This window comes from Brienomyrus brachyistius, chromosome 13, assembly GCF_023856365.1.
Source record: "Brienomyrus brachyistius isolate T26 chromosome 13, BBRACH_0.4, whole genome shotgun sequence".
In the NCBI taxonomy this organism is placed as follows: domain Eukaryota; kingdom Metazoa; phylum Chordata; class Actinopteri; order Osteoglossiformes; family Mormyridae; genus Brienomyrus; species Brienomyrus brachyistius.
In genome coordinates this window covers 19,330,352-19,352,837 of record NC_064545.1, presented here as the reverse complement: position 1 = coordinate 19,352,837, position 22,486 = coordinate 19,330,352, and the positions used below count along the sequence as shown (strand labels likewise).

Sequence of the window (22,486 nt, the reverse complement as noted above, 5' to 3'; positions counted from 1 at the left end):
TGGAGAAAGCGCCAAAGCTTTACACTCCAGATCATATATGTGTTGGAGAAAGCGCCAAAGCTTTACACTCCAGATCATATCTGTGTTGGAGAAAGCGCCAAAGCCTTACACTCCAGATCATATATGTGTTGGAGAAAGCGCCAAAGCCTTACACTCCAGATCATATCTGTGTTGGAGAAAGCGCCAAAGCCTTACACTCCAGATCATATATGTGTTGGAGAAAGCGCCAAAGCCTTACACTCCAGATCATATATGTGTTGGAGAAAGCGCCAAAGCCTTACACTCCAAATCATATATGTGTTGGAGAAAGCGCCAAAGCCTTACACTCCAGATCATATATGTGTTGGAGAAAGCGCCAAAGCCTTACACTCCAGATCATATCTGTGTTGGAGAAAGCGCCAAAGCCTTACACTCCAGATCATATCTGTGTTGGAGAAAGCGCCAAAGCCTTACACTCCAAATCATATATATGTTGGAGAAAGCGCCAAAGCCTTACACTCCAGATCATATCTGTGTTGGAGAAAGCGCCAAAGCCTTACACTGCAGATCATATATGTGTTGGAGAAAGCGCCAAAGCCTTACACTCCAGATCATATCTGTGTTGGAGAAAGCGCCAAAGCCTTACACTCCAAATAATATATATGTTGGAGAAAGCGCCAAAGCCTTACACTCCAGATCATATATGTGTTGGAGAAAGCGCCAAAGCCTTACACTCCAGATCATATCTGTGTTGGAGAAAGCGCCAAAGCCTTACACTCCAGATCATATCTGTGTTGGAGAAAGCGCCAAAGCCTTACACTCCAGATCATATATATGTTGGAGAAAGCGCCAAAGCCTTACACTCGAGATCATATATGTGTTGGAGAAAGCGCCAAAGCCTTACACTCCAGATGATATATGTGTTGGAGAAAGCGTCAAAGCTTTACACTCCAGATCATATATGTGTTGGAGAAAGCGCCAAAGCTTTACACTCCAGATGATATATGTGTTGGAGAAAGCGCCAAAGCTTTACACTCCAGATCATATATGTGTTGGAGAAAGCGCCAAAGCCTTACACTCCAGATGATATATGTGTTGGAGAAAGCGTCAAAGCTTTACACTCCAGATCATATATGTGTTGGAGAAAGCGCCAAAGCTTTACACTCCAGATCATATATGTGTTGGAGAAAGCGCCAAAGCCTTACACTCCAGATGATATATGTGTTGGAGAAAGCGCCAAAGCCTTACACTCCAGATCATATCTGTGTTGGAGAAAGCGCCAAAGCCTTACACTCCAGATCATATATGTGTTGGAGAAAGCGTCAAAGCCTTACACTCCAGATCATATATGTGTTGGAGAAAGCGCCAAAGCCTTACACTCCAGATCATATATGTGTTGGAGAAAGCGCCAAAGCTTTACACTCCAGATCATATCTGTGTTGGAGAAAGCGCCAAAGCCTTACACTCCAGATCATATATGTGTTGGAGAAAGCGTCAAAGCCTTACACTCCAGATCATATATGTGTTGGAGAAAGCGCCAAAGCCTTACACTCCAGATCATATATGTGTTGGAGAAAGCGTCAAAGCCTTACACTCCAGATCATATATGTGTTGGAGAAAGCGCCAAAGCCTTACACTCCAGATCATATATGTGTTGGAGAAAGCGCCAAAGCTTTACACTCCAGATCATATATGTGTTGGAGAAAGCGCCAAAGCCTTACACTCCAGATCATATATGTGTTGGAGAAAGCGTCAAAGCCTTACACTCCAGATCATATATATGTTGGAGAAAGCGCCAAAGCCTTACACTCCAGATCATATATGTGTTGGAGAAAGCGTCAAAGCTACACTCGAGATCATATATGTGTTGGAGAAAGAGCCAAACCCTTACACTCCAGATCATATATGTGTTGGAGAAAGCGCCAAAGCCTTACACTCCAGATCATATATGTGTTGGAGAAAGCGCCAAAGCCTTACACTCCAGATCATATATGTGTTGGAGAAAGCGCCAAAGCCTTACACTCCAGATCATATATGTGTTGGAGAAAGCGTCAAAGCCTTACACTCCAGATCATATATGTGTTGGAGAAAGCGTCAAAGCTTTACACTCCAGATCATATATGTGTTGGAGAAAGCGCCAAAGCTTTACACTCCAGATCATATATGTGTTGGAGAAAACGCCAAAGCCTTACACTCCAGATCATATATGTGTTGGAGAAAGCGCCAAAGCCTTACACTCCAGATCATATATGTGTTGGAGAAAGCGTCAAAGCCTTACACTCCAGATCATATATGTGTTGGAGAAAGAGCCAAAGCCTTACACTCCAGATCATATATGTGTTGGAGAAAGCGCCAAAGCTTTACACTCCAGATCATATATGTGTTGGAGAAAGCGCCAAAGCTTTACACTCCAGATCATATATGTGTTGGAGAAAGCGCCAAAGCCTTACACTCCAGATCATATATGTGTTGGAGAAAGAGCCAAAGCCTTACACTCCAGATCATATATGTGTTGGAGAAAGCGCCAAAGCTTTACACTCCAGATCATATATGTGTTGGAGAAAGCGCCAAAGCCTTACACTCCAGATCATATATGTGTTGGAGAAAGAGCCAAAGCCTTACACTCCAGATCATATATGTGTTGGAGAAAGCGCCAAAGCTTTACACTCCAGATCATATCTGTGTTGGAGAAAGCGCCAAAGCTGTACACTCCAGATCATATATGTGTTGGAGAAAGCGCCAAAGCTTTACACTCCAGATCATATATGTGTTGGAGAAAGCGCCAAAGCTTTACACTCCAGATCATATATGTGTTGGAGAAAGCGCCAAAGCTTTACACTCCAGATCATATATGTGTTGGAGAAAGCGCCAAAGCTTTACACTCCAGATCATATATATGTTGGAGAAAGCGCCAAAGCTTTACACTCCAGATCATATATGTGTTGGAGAAAGCGCCAAAGCTTTACACTCCAGATCATATATGTGTTGGAGAAAGCGCCAAAGCCTTACACTCCAGATCATATATGTGTTGGAGAAAGCGCCAAAGCCTTACACTCCAGATCATATATGTGTTGGAGAAAGCGCCAAAGCTTTACACTCCAGATCATATCTGTGTTGGAGAAAGCGCCAAAGCTTTACACTCCAGATCATATCTGTGTTGGAGAAAGCGCCAAAGCCTTACACTCCAGATCATATCTGTGTTGGAGAAAGCGCCAAAGCCTTACACTCCAGATCATATCTGTGTTGGAGAAAGCGCCAAAGCCTTACACTCCAGATCATATATGTGTTGGAGAAAGCGCCAAAGCCTTACACTCCAGATCATATATGTGTTGGAGAAAGCGCCAAAGCCTTACACTCCAGATCATATATGTGTTGGAGAAAGCGCCAAAGCCTTACACTCCAGATCATATATGTGTTGGAGAAAGCGCCAAAGCCTTACACTCCAGATCATATATATGTTGGAGAAAGCGCCAAAGCCTTACACTCCAGATCATATATGTGTTGGAGAAAGCGCCAAAGCCTTACACTCCAGATCATATCTGTGTTGGAGAAAGAGCCAAACCCTTACACTCCAGATGATATATGTGTTGGAGAAAGCGCCAAAGCTTTACACTCCAGATCATATATGTGTTGGAGAAAGCGCCAAAGCCTTACACTCGAGATCATATCTGTGTTGGAGAAAGCGCCAAAGCCTTACACTCCAGATCATATATGTGTTGGAGAAAGCGCCAAAGCCTTACACTCCAGATCATATATGTGTTGGAGAAAGCGCCAAAGCCTTACACTCCAGATCATATATGTGTTGGAGAAAGCGCCAAAGCCTTACACTCCAGATCATATATGTGTTGGAGAAAGCGCCAAAGCCTTACACTCCAGATCATATATATGTTGGAGAAAGCGCCAAAGCCTTACACTCCAGATCATATATGTGTTGGAGAAAGAGCCAAAGCCTTACACTCCAGATCATATCTGTGTTGGAGAAAGAGCCAAACCCTTACACTCCAGATGATATATGTGTTGGAGAAAGCGCCAAAGCTTTACACTCCAGATCATATATGTGTTGGAGAAAGCGCCAAAGCTTTACACTCCAGATCATATATGTGTTGGAGAAAGCGCCAAAGCCTTACACTCCAGATCATATATGTGTTGGAGAAAGCGCCAAAGCCTTACACTCCAGATCATATCTGTGTTGGAGAAAGCGCCAAAGCCTTACACTCCAGATCATATATGTGTTGGAGAAAGCGCCAAAGCCTTACACTCCAGATCATATCTGTGTTGGAGAAAGAGCCAAACCCTTACACTCCAGATGATATATGTGTTGGAGAAAGCGCCAAAGCTTTACACTCCAGATCATATATGTGTTGGAGAAAGCGCCAAAGCCTTACACTCCAGATCATATCTGTGTTGGAGAAAGAGCCAAACCCTTACACTCCAGATGATATATGTGTTGGAGAAAGCGCCAAAGCTTTACACTCCAGATCATATCTGTGTTGGAGAAAGAGCCAAACCCTTACACTCCAGATCATATATGTGTTGGAGAAAGCGCCAAAGCTTTACACTCCAGATCATATATGTGTTGGAGAAAGCGCCAAAGCCTTACACTCCAGATCATATATGTGTTGGAGAAAGCGCCAAAGCCTTACACTCCAGATCATATATGTGTTGGAGAAAGCGCCAAAGCCTTACACTCCAGATCATATATGTGATGGAGAAAGAGCCAAAGCCTTACACTCCAGATCATATATGTGTTGGAGAAAGCGCCAAAGCTTTACACTCCAGATCATATATGTGTTGGAGAAAGCGCCAAAGCTTTACACTCCAGATCATATATGTGTTGGAGAAAGCGCCAAAGCCTTACACTCCAGATCATATATGTGTTGGAGAAAGAGCCAAAGCCTTACACTCCAGATCATATATGTGTTGGAGAAAGCGCCAAAGCTTTACACTCCAGATCATATATGTGTTGGAGAAAGCGCCAAAGCCTTACACTCCAGATCATATATGTGTTGGAGAAAGAGCCAAAGCCTTACACTCCAGATCATATATGTGTTGGAGAAAGCGCCAAAGCTTTACACTCCAGATCATATCTGTGTTGGAGAAAGCGCCAAAGCTGTACACTCCAGATCATATATGTGTTGGAGAAAGCGCCAAAGCTTTACACTCCAGATCATATATGTGTTGGAGAAAGCGCCAAAGCTTTACACTCCAGATCATATATGTGTTGGAGAAAGCGCCAAAGCTTTACACTCCAGATCATATATGTGTTGGAGAAAGCGCCAAAGCTTTACACTCCAGATCATATATGTGTTGGAGAAAGCGCCAAAGCTTTACACTCCAGATCATATATGTGTTGGAGAAAGCGCCAAAGCTTTACACTCCAGATCATATATGTGTTGGAGAAAGCGCCAAAGCCTTACACTCCAGATCATATATGTGTTGGAGAAAGCGCCAAAGCCTTACACTCCAGATCATATATGTGTTGGAGAAAGCGCCAAAGCTTTACACTCCAGATCATATCTGTGTTGGAGAAAGCGCCAAAGCTTTACACTCCAGATCATATCTGTGTTGGAGAAAGCGCCAAAGCCTTACACTCCAGATCATATCTGTGTTGGAGAAAGCGCCAAAGCCTTACACTCCAGATCATATCTGTGTTGGAGAAAGCGCCAAAGCCTTACACTCCAGATCATATATGTGTTGGAGAAAGCGCCAAAGCCTTACACTCCAGATCATATATGTGTTGGAGAAAGCGCCAAAGCCTTACACTCCAGATCATATATGTGTTGGAGAAAGCGCCAAAGCCTTACACTCCAGATCATATATGTGTTGGAGAAAGCGCCAAAGCCTTACACTCCAGATCATATATATGTTGGAGAAAGCGCCAAAGCCTTACACTCCAGATCATATATGTGTTGGAGAAAGCGCCAAAGCCTTACACTCCAGATCATATCTGTGTTGGAGAAAGAGCCAAACCCTTACACTCCAGATGATATATGTGTTGGAGAAAGCGCCAAAGCTTTACACTCCAGATCATATATGTGTTGGAGAAAGCGCCAAAGCCTTACACTCGAGATCATATCTGTGTTGGAGAAAGCGCCAAAGCCTTACACTCCAGATCATATATGTGTTGGAGAAAGCGCCAAAGCCTTACACTCCAGATCATATATGTGTTGGAGAAAGCGCCAAAGCCTTACACTCCAGATCATATATGTGTTGGAGAAAGCGCCAAAGCCTTACACTCCAGATCATATATGTGTTGGAGAAAGCGCCAAAGCCTTACACTCCAGATCATATATATGTTGGAGAAAGCGCCAAAGCCTTACACTCCAGATCATATATGTGTTGGAGAAAGAGCCAAAGCCTTACACTCCAGATCATATCTGTGTTGGAGAAAGAGCCAAACCCTTACACTCCAGATGATATATGTGTTGGAGAAAGCGCCAAAGCTTTACACTCCAGATCATATATGTGTTGGAGAAAGCGCCAAAGCTTTACACTCCAGATCATATATGTGTTGGAGAAAGCGCCAAAGCCTTACACTCCAGATCATATATGTGTTGGAGAAAGCGCCAAAGCCTTACACTCCAGATCATATCTGTGTTGGAGAAAGCGCCAAAGCCTTACACTCCAGATCATATATGTGTTGGAGAAAGCGCCAAAGCCTTACACTCCAGATCATATCTGTGTTGGAGAAAGAGCCAAACCCTTACACTCCAGATGATATATGTGTTGGAGAAAGCGCCAAAGCTTTACACTCCAGATCATATATGTGTTGGAGAAAGCGCCAAAGCCTTACACTCCAGATCATATCTGTGTTGGAGAAAGAGCCAAACCCTTACACTCCAGATGATATATGTGTTGGAGAAAGCGCCAAAGCTTTACACTCCAGATCATATATGTGTTGGAGAAAGCGCCAAAGCTTTACACTCCAGATCATATATGTGTTGGAGAAAGCGCCAAAGCTTTACACTCCAGATCATATATGTGTTGGAGAAAGCGCCAAAGCCTTACACTCCAGATCATATATGTGTTGGAGAAAGCGCCAAAGCTTTACACTCCAGATCATATATGTGTTGGAGAAAGCGTCAAAGCCTTACACTCCAGATGATATATGTGTTGGAGAAAGCGCCAAAGCCTTACACTCCAGATGATATATGTGTTGGAGAAAGCGCCAAAGCCTTACACTCCAGATGATATATGTGTTGGAGAAAGCGCCAAAGCCTTACACTCCAGATGATATATGTGTTGGAGAAAGCGCCAAAGCTTTACACTCCAGATCATATATATGTTGGAGAAAGAGCCAAAGCCTTACACTCCAGATCATATATGTGTTGGAGAAAGCGCCAAAGCTTTACACTCCAGATCATATCTGTGTTGGAGAAAGCGCCAAAGCTTTACACTCCAGATCATATATGTGTTGGAGAAAACGCCAAAGCCTTACACTCCAGATCATATATGTGTTGGAGAAAGCGCCAAAGCCTTACACTCCAGATCATATATGTGTTGGAGAAAGCGCCAAAGCCTTACACTCCAGATCATATATGTGATGGAGAAAGAGCCAAAGCCTTACACTCCAGATCATATATGTGTTGGAGAAAGCGCCAAAGCTTTACACTCCAGATCATATATGTGTTGGAGAAAGCGCCAAAGCTTTACACTCCAGATCATATATGTGTTGGAGAAAGCGCCAAAGCCTTACACTCCAGATCATATATGTGTTGGAGAAAGAGCCAAAGCCTTACACTCCAGATCATATATGTGTTGGAGAAAGCGCCAAAGCTTTACACTCCAGATCATATATGTGTTGGAGAAAGCGCCAAAGCCTTACACTCCAGATCATATATGTGTTGGAGAAAGAGCCAAAGCCTTACACTCCAGATCATATATGTGTTGGAGAAAGCGCCAAAGCTTTACACTCCAGATCATATCTGTGTTGGAGAAAGCGCCAAAGCTGTACACTCCAGATCATATATGTGTTGGAGAAAGCGCCAAAGCTTTACACTCCAGATCATATATGTGTTGGAGAAAGCGCCAAAGCTTTACACTCCAGATCATATATGTGTTGGAGAAAGCGCCAAAGCTTTACACTCCAGATCATATATGTGTTGGAGAAAGCGCCAAAGCTTTACACTCCAGATCATATATATGTTGGAGAAAGCGCCAAAGCTTTACACTCCAGATCATATATGTGTTGGAGAAAGCGCCAAAGCTTTACACTCCAGATCATATATGTGTTGGAGAAAGCGCCAAAGCCTTACACTCCAGATCATATATGTGTTGGAGAAAGCGCCAAAGCCTTACACTCCAGATCATATATGTGTTGGAGAAAGCGCCAAAGCTTTACACTCCAGATCATATCTGTGTTGGAGAAAGCGCCAAAGCTTTACACTCCAGATCATATCTGTGTTGGAGAAAGCGCCAAAGCTTTACACTCCAGATCATATCTGTGTTGGAGAAAGCGCCAAAGCCTTACACTCCAGATCATATCTGTGTTGGAGAAAGCGCCAAAGCCTTACACTCCAGATCATATATGTGTTGGAGAAAGCGCCAAAGCTTTACACTCCAGATCATATATATGTTGGAGAAAGCGCCAAAGCCTTACACTCCAGATCATATATGTGTTGGAGAAAGCGCCAAAGCCTTACACTCCAGATCATATATGTGTTGGAGAAAGCGCCAAAGCCTTACACTCCAGATCATATATATGTTGGAGAAAGCGCCAAAGCCTTACACTCCAGATCATATATGTGTTGGAGAAAGCGCCAAAGCTTTACACTCCAGATCATATCTGTGTTGGAGAAAGCGCCAAAGCTTTACACTCCAGATCATATCTGTGTTGGAGAAAGCGCCAAAGCCTTACACTCCAGATCATATCTGTGTTGGAGAAAGCGCCAAAGCCTTACACTCCAGATCATATCTGTGTTGGAGAAAGCGCCAAAGCCTTACACTCCAGATCATATATGTGTTGGAGAAAGCGCCAAAGCCTTACACTCCAGATCATATATGTGTTGGAGAAAGCGCCAAAGCCTTACACTCCAGATCATATATGTGTTGGAGAAAGCGCCAAAGCCTTACACTCCAGATCATATATGTGTTGGAGAAAGCGCCAAAGCCTTACACTCCAGATCATATATATGTTGGAGAAAGCGCCAAAGCCTTACACTCCAGATCATATATGTGTTGGAGAAAGCGCCAAAGCCTTACACTCCAGATCATATCTGTGTTGGAGAAAGAGCCAAACCCTTACACTCCAGATGATATATGTGTTGGAGAAAGCGCCAAAGCTTTACACTCCAGATCATATATGTGTTGGAGAAAGCGCCAAAGCCTTACACTCGAGATCATATCTGTGTTGGAGAAAGCGCCAAAGCCTTACACTCCAGATCATATATGTGTTGGAGAAAGCGCCAAAGCCTTACACTCCAGATCATATATGTGTTGGAGAAAGCGCCAAAGCCTTACACTCCAGATCATATATGTGTTGGAGAAAGCGCCAAAGCTTTACACTCCAGATCATATATGTGTTGGAGAAAGCGCCAAAGCTTTACACTCCAGATCATATATGTGTTGGAGAAAGCGCCAAAGCCTTACACTCCAGATCATATATGTGTTGGAGAAAGCGCCAAAGCCTTACACTCCAGATCATATCTGTGTTGGAGAAAGCGCCAAAGCCTTACACTCCAGATCATATATGTGTTGGAGAAAGCGCCAAAGCCTTACACTCCAGATCATATCTGTGTTGGAGAAAGAGCCAAACCCTTACACTCCAGATGATATATGTGTTGGAGAAAGCGCCAAAGCTTTACACTCCAGATCATATATGTGTTGGAGAAAGCGCCAAAGCCTTACACTCCAGATCATATCTGTGTTGGAGAAAGAGCCAAACCCTTACACTCCAGATGATATATGTGTTGGAGAAAGCGCCAAAGCTTTACACTCCAGATCATATATGTGTTGGAGAAAGCGCCAAAGCTTTACACTCCAGATCATATATGTGTTGGAGAAAGCGCCAAAGCTTTACACTCCAGATCATATATGTGTTGGAGAAAGCGCCAAAGCCTTACACTCCAGATCATATATGTGTTGGAGAAAGCGCCAAAGCTTTACACTCCAGATCATATATGTGTTGGAGAAAGCGTCAAAGCCTTACACTCCAGATGATATATGTGTTGGAGAAAGCGCCAAAGCCTTACACTCCAGATGATATATGTGTTGGAGAAAGCGCCAAAGCCTTACACTCCAGATGATATATGTGTTGGAGAAAGCGCCAAAGCCTTACACTCCAGATGATATATGTGTTGGAGAAAGCGCCAAAGCTTTACACTCCAGATCATATATATGTTGGAGAAAGAGCCAAAGCCTTACACTCCAGATCATATATGTGTTGGAGAAAGCGCCAAAGCTTTACACTCCAGATCATATATGTGTTGGAGAAAGCGCCAAAGCCTTACGCTCCATATCATATATGTGTTGGAGAAAGTGCCAAAGCCTTACGCTCCAGATGATATATGTGTTGGAGAAAGAGCCAAAGCTTTACGCTCCAGATCATATATGTGTTGGAGAAAGCGCCAAAGCTTTACGCTCCAGATCATATATGTGTTGGAGAAAGCGCCAAAGCTTTACACTCCAGATCATATATGTGTTGGAGAAAGTGCCAAAGCCTTACGCTCCAGATCATATATGTGTTGGAGAAAGTGCCAAAGCCTTACGCTCCAGATGATATATGTGTTGGAGAAAGAGCCAAAGCCTTACACTCCAGGTCATATATATGTTGGAGAAAGCGCCAAAGCTTTACACTCCAGATCATATCTGTGTTGGAGAAAGCGCCAAAGCCTTACACTCCAGATCATATCTGTGTTGGAGAAAGCGCCAAAGCCTTACACTCCAGATCATATCTGTGTTGGAGAAAGCGCCAAAGCCTTACACTCCAGATGATATATGTGTTGGAGAAAGCGCCAAAGCCTTACACTCCAGATCATATCTGTGTTGGAGAAAGCGCCAAAGCCTTACACTCCAGATCATATCTGTGTTGGAGAAAGCGCCAAAGCCTTACACTCCAGATCATATATGTGTTGGAGAAAGCGCCAAAGCCTTACACTCCAGATCATATCTGTGTTGGAGAAAGAGCCAAACCCTTACACTCCAGATGATATATGTGTTGGAGAAAGCGCCAAAGCTTTACACTCCAGATCATATATGTGTTGGAGAAAGCGCCAAAGCTTTACACTCCAGATCATATATGTGTTGGAGAAAGCGCCAAAGCTTTACACTCCAGATCATATATGTGTTGGAGAAAGCGCCAAAGCCTTACACTCCAGATCATATATGTGTTGGAGAAAGCGCCAAAGCTTTACACTCCAGATCATATATGTGTTGGAGAAAGCGTCAAAGCCTTACACTCCAGATGATATATGTGTTGGAGAAAGCGCCAAAGCTTTACACTCCAGATCATATATGTGTTGGAGAAAGCGCCAAAGCCTTACACTCCAGATCATATATGTGTTGGAAAAAGTGCCAAAGCCTTACACTCCAGATCATATATGTGTTGGAGAAAGAGCCAAAGCCTTACACTCCAGATGATATATGTGTTGGAGAAAGCGCCAAAGCCTTACACTCCAGATGATATATGTGTTGGAGAAAGCGCCAAAGCCTTACACTCCAGATGATATATGTGTTGGAGAAAGCGCCAAAGCCTTACACTCCAGATCATATATATGTTGGAGAAAGAGCCAAAGCCTTACACTCCAGATCATATATGTGTTGGAGAAAGCGCCAAAGCTTTACACTCCAGATCATATATGTGTTGGAGAAAGCGCCAAAGCTTTACGCTCCAGATCATATATGTGTTGGAGAAAGCGCCAAAGCTTTACACTCCAGATCATATATGTGTTGGAGAAAGCGCCAAAGCCTTACGCTCCATATCATATATGTGTTGGAGAAAGTGCCAAAGCCTTACGCTCCAGATGATATATGTGTTGGAGAAAGAGCCAAAGCCTTACACTCCAGGTCATATATATGTTGGAGAAAGCGCCAAAGCTTTACACTCCAGATCATATCTGTGTTGGAGAAAGCGCCAAAGCCTTACACTCCAGATCATATCTGTGTTGGAGAAAGCGCCAAAGCCTTACACTCCAGATCATATCTGTGTTGGAGAAAGCGCCAAAGCCTTACACTCCAGATGATATATGTGTTGGAGAAAGCGCCAAAGCCTTACACTCCAGATCATATCTGTGTTGGAGAAAGCGCCAAAGCCTTACACTCCAGATCATATCTGTGTTGGAGAAAGCGCCAAAGCCTTACACTCCAGATCATATATGTGTTGGAGAAAGCGCCAAAGCCTTACACTCCAGATGATATATGTGTTGGAGAAAGCGCCAAAGCTTTACACTCCAGATCATATATATGTTGGAGAAAGCGCCAAAGCTTTACACTCCAAATCATATATGTGTTGGAGAAAGCGCCAAAGCCTTACACTCCAGGTCATATATATGTTGGAGAAAGCACCAAAGCTTTACACTCCAGATCACATATATGTTGGAGAAAGAGCCAAAGCCTTACACTTCAGATCACATATGTGTTGGAGAAAGCGCCAAAGCCTTACACTCCAGATCATATATGTGTTGGAGAAAGAGCCAAAGCCTTACACTCCAGATCATATATGTGTTGGAGAAAGCGCCAAAGCCTTACACTCCAGATCATATATGTGTTGGAGAAAGCGCCAAAGCCTTACACTCCAGATGATATATGTGTTGGAGAAAGCGTCAAAGCCTTACACTCCAGATCATATATGTGTTGGAGATAGCGCCAAAGCCTTACACTCCAGATCATATATATGTTGGAGATAGCGCCAAAGCTTTACACTCCAGATCATATCTGTGTTGGAGAAAGCGTCAAAGCCTTACACTCCAGATCATATCTGTGTTGGAGAAAGCGCCAAAGCCTTACACTCCAGATCATATATGTGTTGGAGAAAGCGCCAAAGCCTTACACTCCAGATCATATATGTGTTGGAGAAAGCGCCAAAGTCTTACACTCCAGATCATATATATGTTGGAGAAAGCGCCAAAGCCTTACACTCCAGGTCATATATATGTTGGAGAAAGCGCCAAAGCCTTACACTCCAGGTCATATATATGTTGGAGAAAGCACCAAAGCTTTACACTCCAGATCACATATATGTTGGAGAAAGAGCCAAAGCCTTACACTCCAGATCATATATGTGTTGGAGAAAGCGCCAAAGCCTTACATTCCAGATGATATATGTGTTGGAGAAAGCGCCAAAGCCTTACACTCCAGATCATATATGTGTTGGAGAAAGCGCCAAAGCTTTACACTCCAGATCATATATGTGTTGGAGAAAGCGTCAAAGCCTTACACTCCAGTTCATATATATGTTGGAGAAAGCGCCAAAGCCTTACACTGCAGATCATATATGTGTTGGAGAAAGCGCCAAAGCCTTACACTCCAGATCATATCTGTGTTGGAGAAAGCGCCAAAGCCTTACACTCCAACTCTGCACACACTATTAATTACGAGACAACACACTTTAAAGTTTTAAAGCAAGGGTACCCACACTCTCTGCAGAATGAGCTACAGCAGAATGTGTTACAAAGGTTGGTTCCCCTTCACTCCTTTATTTATAGTCAGTGGGAGGCGCAGGGGTCAGGTGAGAGCAAGAAGAGAAAGTTCTGGTTTTGCTTAGGTGGGCAGCTGTTGAGCACATACTCAGGGTACGTGCAAGCTGAATGCTATTATTAATATTATCTAAAGTTTGAAAGTATGAGGCTAGATGAAAACAAAATAATGTATATACATATTTACACTCATTGCTGATTATACAGAAATGATAACAAATGATTAATTACAGTTTCTTCAACCTAACACAACTGAAGCCCAGTAAGTGTAGAAATTAATATCCCAACCCTGGAGAGCGCAGAATGTTTATAATGCAGCAGACCCCCACATAAAGGGGTAAGAATCGTATTGTGGTGAGTGGTTGAATCATTTTAATAAAGATGGCAACTCTATTAAAATAAAATACACTCTTTATTAAGAGCCACTCTCAGTTTAACACTAGCAGAGGCACGGACAGTTTACATGACACTCACGGTTACACGCTATGGAAACACACGCTCTCCACTACAAACATAATATAACATAAACATTTATCTAACTAGTGTACTGAGTTCCACCAGCCTTGGTTATGGAACATGGAGGTAGAGTGGCATCCGACTCTGCAAATAAGGAAATGTTGTTTCCTATTGAAACCAAAAAACTAATATTTTTTTCTTTTACCATTATGTACCATTATGTACCATTATGTACCATTATGTACCATTATTTACCATTCCATTTGTGTTTCTAAATGTTCCGGGTTTGCTGGTGGCTCCAGAGTGCAACATGAACTGGTTTGAGGCAGGGAATCCCACTTGGAGATTTTCACTCTCCGTTGTTAAAAATAAGAAATAAAAAGATATGCTCTAAGTCTACAGTTGCACTCAGAATTATTCAACCCCCATAGCAAATTAGGTTTATTGGCAAAATTTACAAATTTTCAGCTGTTTGCAGCTTAAAGAGCTTAAAGAGTTTAAACAAGAACAATTTAAATAGCTCAACACAACTAATATTACACGCGGTTTCTCCACATTCAATAGAAAACGGCATTTCTAATGACTATTTTGCCGCATTTTCCGACAACTCTCTCCTATGCTATCGATTGCCATGAGTATTTTACCAGTTAATGAAGGCCAGGGGGTGGCATGGTGGTGCAGTGGTTAGCATTGTTGCCTCACACCTCTGGGACCCGGGTTTGAGTCTCCGCCTGGGTCACATGTGTGTGGAGTTTGCATGTTCTCCCCATGTCGTCGTGGGGTTTCCTCCGGGTACTCCGGTTTCCCCCCACAGTCCAAAAACATGCTGAGGCTAATTGGACTTGCTAAATTGCCCGTAGGAATGCATGTGAGAGTGAATGGTGTGTGAGTGTGCCCTGCGATGGGCTGGCCCCCCATCCTGGGTTGTTCCCTGCCTCGTGCCCATTGCTTCCGGGATAGGCTCCGGACCCCCCGCGACCCAGTAGGGCAAGCGGTTTGGAAAATGGATGGATGGATGGATGAAGGCCAGTAAAATCAGATTGAACTCATTACATTGCTGGGAGTAAGCCGACCTGGGCAGGTGTGGCCAGACCATGTGAATTCTGGGTTGTGTTTGTGTTGGTCTTTTTCTTCACCATGAAGTTTTTGCTCTTTAATCATTTGATGGGTTCTGTTGCCCTTCTGAGTTGCTTGTAATGATCCACATTTCCCAGATACAGCCATAGCATCAGTGCAAATAGGCCTTTAGACTTTCTCAGTGTACCGTGTGAAAAAATGCAACATATACCGCAATGTGGTAATGGTAGATTGGGGGGTGGGGTTCTCGATATATTCTGTTGCATGAGGAGGGGTGCATGAATGTGTCATGATTGACTAGGAATGTGTTAAAGGTCAATCTGTGCAATGAAGAAACAATCGGTCTTCTTTCGTTTTTTTCTGGTGGGAAACTTCTGCTGATATTGACCGAGCTTATTGTAGTTTAGCAGTTTCCCTTCATTGCTGTTCGAGGCCGTTTTTCCTTCTGTACAATAAATGACACTGTTAAAAGTAAAATTTATGACAGGAAACTCAGTGTGCCAGAACTGAGATTTGTTTTCCTTTTTTACAAATGTTGCTTTCAAAAGATAATTACGCACAACATCAAAAGCACACCATGTTCTTCAGTTAAACAAATTTGCAACAAAGAAACACGCAAAGATTTTATAATGAAAATTTAATGAATTTGTTTTCATATCAAAGTGTCACATCGTTATACCAGTAGAATACCAAACTACTTCAACAAATTGGTAGAACAACCATTTCTTTTAAAGGTGAGAACATATGAGAGTCTATGAACATTCCGCGGATAGGAGGCCTATCTTATTAGCTGGCTTATTTTACAGTAGGCCTAATCTGATCCAGGAATAAAAGGATTGTATTTCTGACCACCATTCTCCTGTATTTTAATTTCTTTGTACATTCTTGTTGCTGTTGAAAACAATACACACAAAATCATGATGAAGATGAGCAGGATGACCAAGGTGATGCAGAGGGCAGCTATATTAAATGAGCGAGCCTTAGATCCGTACTCCTGTGCGGCTTCCAGGTCGCCCAGCACCTTCCGGTCTCTGGCCTGAATGAGAGGGTGACAAAAACACAAAATTTGAGGAAAATGAGACTTGTTTGGCATTAGCTGACTAAAACTAATACCAGCAGGTCTAACCACGGCACAAAATATGTTACTTTGCGTCTAAGAATTCTATCCTTTCCATTTTTTGAAGACTTTTGCTCATGTACCAGTAACAAAGATACCAAATCAGTTGTGGTACTTTTATAGTTCTTAGGGCGGGGGGAGGGTGGTAGTTAAAGTAAAATTCACCCATTCATCCATTTTCCAAACTGCTTATCCATCTGGGGCGCGGGGATCCTGGAGCCTATCCCAGAGGCTAGGGGCACCAGGTAGGGAACAACCATGCCATCCAAAAAGTGGGCAGGTATGTGTGTGCGAGCGTGCACATATATTGTGTGAGTTTCTGTGTGTGTATAATATATGCACTGTAGCGAATGGTTTGAGAGTGTAGTCTGCGATAGGTTAGCTCCCCATCCAGGTTATTCCCCGCCTTGCGCCTGTAGCCTCAGGGAAACTCCGCACCCCCACGGAACAAGACAAGCGGCTTCAGGTAATGGATGGGTGGATGGATGGACGAGTCACGCTATTCTAGACAGTTATAACCAGCAGGTGGCGCTTATTGCACCCGCACCATGCACTCAACGCAGACACTGGCTGCTGGGCCTAATGGTGGGCAGATGCATTTGACCTCAATGTCCTCCAAGTATTACTTACACTACATTGCCAGCATTAAGGAACAAAAGGCAGTTTTGAAAACCGATTTATGTAACGCTTTGCAGTTAGATTTTACAGTTTTTACAAATACGTAACTCACTCCGATTTCTTGCTTAGACTGTCTTGCTTCCACAAGCTTGATTATTTTTTCTGTCATTAACTTCACTTCTCACCACCTGAAGCGCGTCGAGCACCAGCGCGCACATTTTTGTTTCGCTTGTTCCTAGGGCATAAATTTTTAGCCCACATAAAAAAATGTATATTAAAACAAGTAATAAAACATCCCTTATTCTAAAATGTTATCGGATATTTTTGCCTACATATAATGTGGTTGTTGCTAAATGAAATAATATGCTTTAAATACCATGTTGTCATGACCTGCTCGTCGGCTCCTCATGTGTGCCACGCCCCCTGATTACCCACGTGTGTTTCCCTGATTGTCTCCAGCCCTGTCTGATTACGTTGCTTAGTCCTGTTGCATTTACACACGTGGACAAAATTGTTGGTACCCTTCAGTCAATGAAAGAAAAACTCACAATGGTCACAGAAATAACTTTAATCTGACAAAAGTAATAATAAATAAAAATTCTATGAAATTTAACTAATAAAAGTCAGACATTGATTTTCAACCATGCTTCAACAGAATTAATAAAAAAAAAAACTCATGAAACAGGCCTGGACAAAAATGATGGTACCCCTAGAAAAGACTGAAAATAATGTGACCAAAGGGACATGTTAATCCAAGGTGTGTCCACTAATTAGCATCACAGGTGTCTACAATCTTGTAATCAGTCAGTGGACCTATATATAGGGCTCCAGGTAGTCACTGTGTTGTTTGGTGACATGGTGTGTACCACACTCAACATGGACCAGAGGAAGCGAAGGAAAGAGTTGTCTCAGGAGATTAGAAAGAAAATTATAGACAAGCATGTCAAAGGTAAAGGCTATAAGACCATCTCGAAGCAGCTTGATGTTCCTGTGACTACAGTTGCACATATTATTCAGAAATTTAAGATCCATGGGACTGTAGCCAACCTCCCTGGACGTGGCCGCAGGAGGAAAATTGATGACAAATCAAAGAGACAGATAATACGAATGGTAACAAAAGAGCCCAGAAAAACTTCTAAAGAGATCCAAGGTGAACTTCAAGCTCAAGGAACATCAGTGTCAGATCGCACCATCCGTCGTTGTTTGAGCCAAAGTGGACTTCATGGGAGACGACCAAGGAGGACACCATTGTTGAAAACAAGTCATAAAAAAGCCAGACTGGAATTTGCCAAACTACATGTGGACAAGCCACAAAGATTCTGGGAGAATGTCCTATGGACTGATGAGACAAAAATTGAACTTTTTGCCAAGGCACATCAGCTCTATGTTCACAGACGGAAAAATGAAGCATATCAAGAAAAGAACACTGTCCCTTCTGTGAAACATGGAGGAGGCTCTGTTATGTTCTGGGGCTGCTTTGCTGCATCTGGCACAGGGTGTCTTGAATCTGTGCAGGGTACAATGAAATCTCAAGACTATCAAGGGATTCTAGAGAGAAATGTGCTGGCCAGTGTCAGAAAGCTTGGTCTCAGTCGCAGGTCATGGGTCTTGCAACAGGACAATGACCCAAAACACACAGCTAAAAACACCCAAGAATGGCTACAAGGAAAACATTGGACTATTCTAAAGTGGCCTTCTATGAGCCCTGACCTCAATCCTATTGAGCATCTTTGGAAAGAGCTGAAACATGCCGTCTGGAAAAGGCACCCTTCAAACCTGAGACAACTGGAGCAGTTTGCTCATGAGGAGTGGGCCAAAATACCTGCTGAGAAGTGCAGAAGTCTCATTGACAGTTACAGGAATCGTTTGATTGCAGTGATTGCCTCAAAAGGTTGTGCAACAAAATACTAAGTTAGGGGTACCATCATTTTTGTCCAGGCCTGTTTCATGAGTTTTTTTTTTTTTATTAATTCTGTTGAAGCATGGTTAAAAATCAATGTCTGACTTTTATTAGTTAAATTTCATAGAATTTTTATTTATTATTACTTTTATTTCTGTGACCATTGTGAGTTTTTCTTTCATTGACTGAAGGGTGCCAACAATTTTGTCCACGTGTGTAAGTCCTGGTCTTACCCGTTTCCCTTGTCTGTCATTGATGTTAGTCAGTGTCTGATGTTTCCTGTCCTGCGGCCTGCAATTGAACCCAGTTTCCCGTACTTTGCCTGCTTGCCTGTTCCTGCTCGCTCGCCTACCTGCACGCTCACCCAGTGATCGCGAGCGTTTCGTGACACATGTGTCATTCTTGCGAAATGTTCATGATGGATGACGAGCACTTGGACTGTATTTATTATACGCCTTCTAACCCTGGAGCATTTGCTGGTACAGACAGACTGTACAGGTCACTCTACATGCTGCCAACAATAAGACCAGTGCAGAGGTAAAGAAAGCATTAAAAAATATTCTCTAGCTTTTTACAAATGTTGCTTTCAAAAGAGATTTACAGACAACACACAAGGTTACAGGTTAAATGTAAAGATTTTAGATCAAATTTAATGAATTTGTTTCCATATTAAAGTGTCACATTGTTATACAAAGGAACAACAAACTACTGCAACAAATTGGTAGAGCAACTATTTGTTTTAAAAGTGGATACATATGAGAGGCTATGAACATTCTGCAGATAGGAGGCCTATCTTATAAGCTCGTTTTAAAGTAGGCCTAATAATGCCCATGAAGATAGGGATTCCTCTTCAAACCACGATTCTGCTCTTTCATTTCTTCATACATTACTATCAATGTCGAAATCCGTTTCCACAAAATCACACTGAAGATGAGCAGGATGACCAAGGAGATGCAGAGGGCAGCTATATTAAATGAGCGAGCCTTTGATCCGTAGACCTGTGCGGCTTCCAGGTCGCCCAGCACCTTCCGGTCTCTGGCCTGAATAAGGAGATAACAAAAACACAAATCAAAAATAAATTGCAACCCAACCTCCTAACACTTGTTCAGTGACAGCTGACTAAAACTATTACCAGCAGGCTGAACCACAAGAGATGTTTTTTACTGAAGGAGTTGCAGGAATTTCCACTTCTTGATAACTGTCTTCACTGTGTACCATTGTATATCTTTCCCTTTTCCTGACTGATACCTTTCAACAATGAGATCCCTTTGATGCTTTGTAAGCTCTCTGCAAACCATGTAAATCTATGCCTTTGTTTCAGAATATGGCTAAATCATAAAGTTACATATAAAGCCTTGCTGCAGTCTAGTTAAACAGGACACTTTATCAAAAGAGAAAATCAGAAAATCTCCAATTGTATAAACTGGTGACAATCTTACTCATTTTGAATGAAATAGTCCACAGTGGTGGTTCGTAAAAAAGACAAAGACGTGTTTAACTCTTATATAATGATTATCTTTCTATCATCAGGTCAGACTTGCTGCACTCACCTTGATAGAGTAGTAAAGAGCGATGAATCCCAAGCAACATGGATTACATTGGATGAAGCTGAACAAGGACCACAGAATGTGATCCCGCAGTGGGGAGGTCGATGCCATCCGCAGCTCTTGGGGATTCATTGGTCTTTTTCCAGGTTCATACAGCCGCTCGGAGTTGCTGGTTTGCATCGGTAACATCTCTGACTGGTACTGCATGGTGTTCATAGTAAATTCTGCTGCTAAGAGGTCTTCCTTGAGGTGAAAACAAACACAGAATAATGAAGTGTACTGCGACATCCACCAGCCTTGGTTATGAAGCATAGAGGCGTGGCAGCTTGTTCTACAAGGTGGGAAGAGTTTCATGTTCTGGAAACCGAAACTCAAAAAGCAAATTTTTTTCTTTTCTCATTTTGTTTTAAAAATGATTCATTTCTAATTTAAAGCTACAGCCAAATTTGTATAAACATGAGAGCTGTGACGGTCCAGCTTAGTTTATGTCTCTACTGCATGAAATTAAGGACAGAAAAACGTTAAAATTAAAAGCGCTTAACTTCAATAATCTGCAGATGTTTTGCCTATACTGTTTTAAATGAACTGTGTATGTAGTTTGTACCATGCATAAACAGGAAATATAAATTTTTGAAATACCAAATCATATCACTGTTAAAAAGCAACCACAGACAACTTGTTGGAGAAAGCGCTAGGCTTTGCACTCCAGATCATATATGTGTTGGAGAAAGCGTCAAAGCCTTACACTCCAGATCATATATGTGTTGGAGAAAGTGCCAAAGCCTTACACTCCAGATCATATCTGTGTTGGAGAAAGTGCCAAAGCCTTACACTCCAGATCATATATGTGTTGGAGAAAGCGCCAAAGCCTTACACTCCAGATCATATCTGTGTTGGAGAAAGCGCCAAAGCTGTACACTCCAGATCATATCTGCGTTGGAGAAAGCGCCAAAGCCTTACACTCCAGATCATATCTGTGTTGGAGAAAGCGCCAAAGCCTTACACTCCAGATGATATATGTGTTGGAGAAAGCGCCAAAGCTTTACACTCCAGATCATATCTGTGTTGGAGAAAGAGCCAAAGCCTTACACTCCAGATCATATATGTGTTGGAGAAAGCGCCAAAGCCTTACACTCCAGATCATATATGTGTTGGAGAAAGCGCCAAAGCCTTACACTCCAGATCATATATGTGTTGGAGAAAGCGCCAAAGCCTTACACTCCAGATCATATATGTGTTGGAGAAAGCGCCAAAGCCTTACACTCCAGATCATATATGTGTTGGAGAAAGCGCCAAAGCCTTACACTCCAGATCATATATGTGTTGGAGAAAGCGCCAAAGCCTTACACTCCAGATCATATATGTGTTGGAGAAAGCGCCAAAGCCTTACACTCCAGATCATATATGTGTTGGAGAAAGCGCCAAAGCCTTACACTCCAGATCATATATATGTTGGAGAAAGCGCCAAAGCTTTACACTCCAGATCATATCTGTGTTGGAGAAAGAGCCAAAGCCTTACACTCCAGATCATATATGTGTTGGAGAAAGAGCCAAAGCCTTACACTCGAGATCATATATGTGTTGGAGAAAGCGTCAAAGCTACACTCGAGATCATATATGTGTTGGAGAAAGCGCCAAAGCCTTACACTCCAGATCATATATGTGTTGGAAAAAGCGCCAAAGCCTTACACTCCAGATCATATATGTGTTGGAGAAAGCGCCAAAGCCTTACACTCCAGATCATATATGTGTTGGAAAAAGCGCCAAAGCTTTACACTCCAGATCATATATGTGTTGGAAAAAGCGCCAAAGCCTTACACTCCAGATCATATATGTGTTGGAGAAAGCGTCAAAGCCTTACACTCCAGATGATATATGTGTTGGAGAAAGCGCCAAAACCTTACACTCCAGATGATATATATGTTGGAGAAAGCGTCAAAGCCTTACACTCCAGATGATATATGTGTTGGAGAAAGCGCCAAAGCCTTACACTCCAGGTCATATATGTGTTGGAGAAAGCGCCAAAACCTTACACTCCAGATGATATATGTGTTGGAGAAAGCGTCAAAGCCTTACACTCCAGATGATATATGTGTTGGAGAAAGCGCCAAAGCCTTACACTCCAGATGATATATATGTTGGAGAAAGCGTCAAAGCCTTA

The 22,486-nt window shown here is 42.5% G+C and overlaps 1 protein-coding gene across 6 annotated transcripts in view; it reads right to left on the bottom strand.

Annotated features, from left to right (window-relative positions):
- The window catches only part of LOC125705914 (dispanin subfamily A member 2b-like), a 48,352-nt gene that overhangs the window by 20,953 nt on the left and 4,913 nt on the right, over positions 1 to 22,486 (bottom strand). The window contains exons 1-2 of one of the 6 annotated variants that reach the window (XM_048972259.1): positions 20,329 to 20,644; positions 15,762 to 16,179 (exon numbers count right to left, since the gene is read on the bottom strand). The exons of 2 other annotated variants lie outside the window; for them this stretch is intronic. In XM_048972259.1, the coding sequence (XP_048828216.1) occupies positions 15,955 to 16,179; positions 20,329 to 20,637 (534 nt within the window). In that variant the 5' untranslated portion in view covers positions 20,638 to 20,644 and the 3' untranslated portion in view covers positions 15,762 to 15,954. Of the gene's footprint in view, positions 1 to 15,761; positions 16,180 to 19,394; positions 19,819 to 20,328; positions 20,645 to 22,486 lie in introns of those variants that run through there. 3 more of the 6 variants (XM_048972261.1, XM_048972263.1, XM_048972265.1) reach the window with 3 other exon arrangements.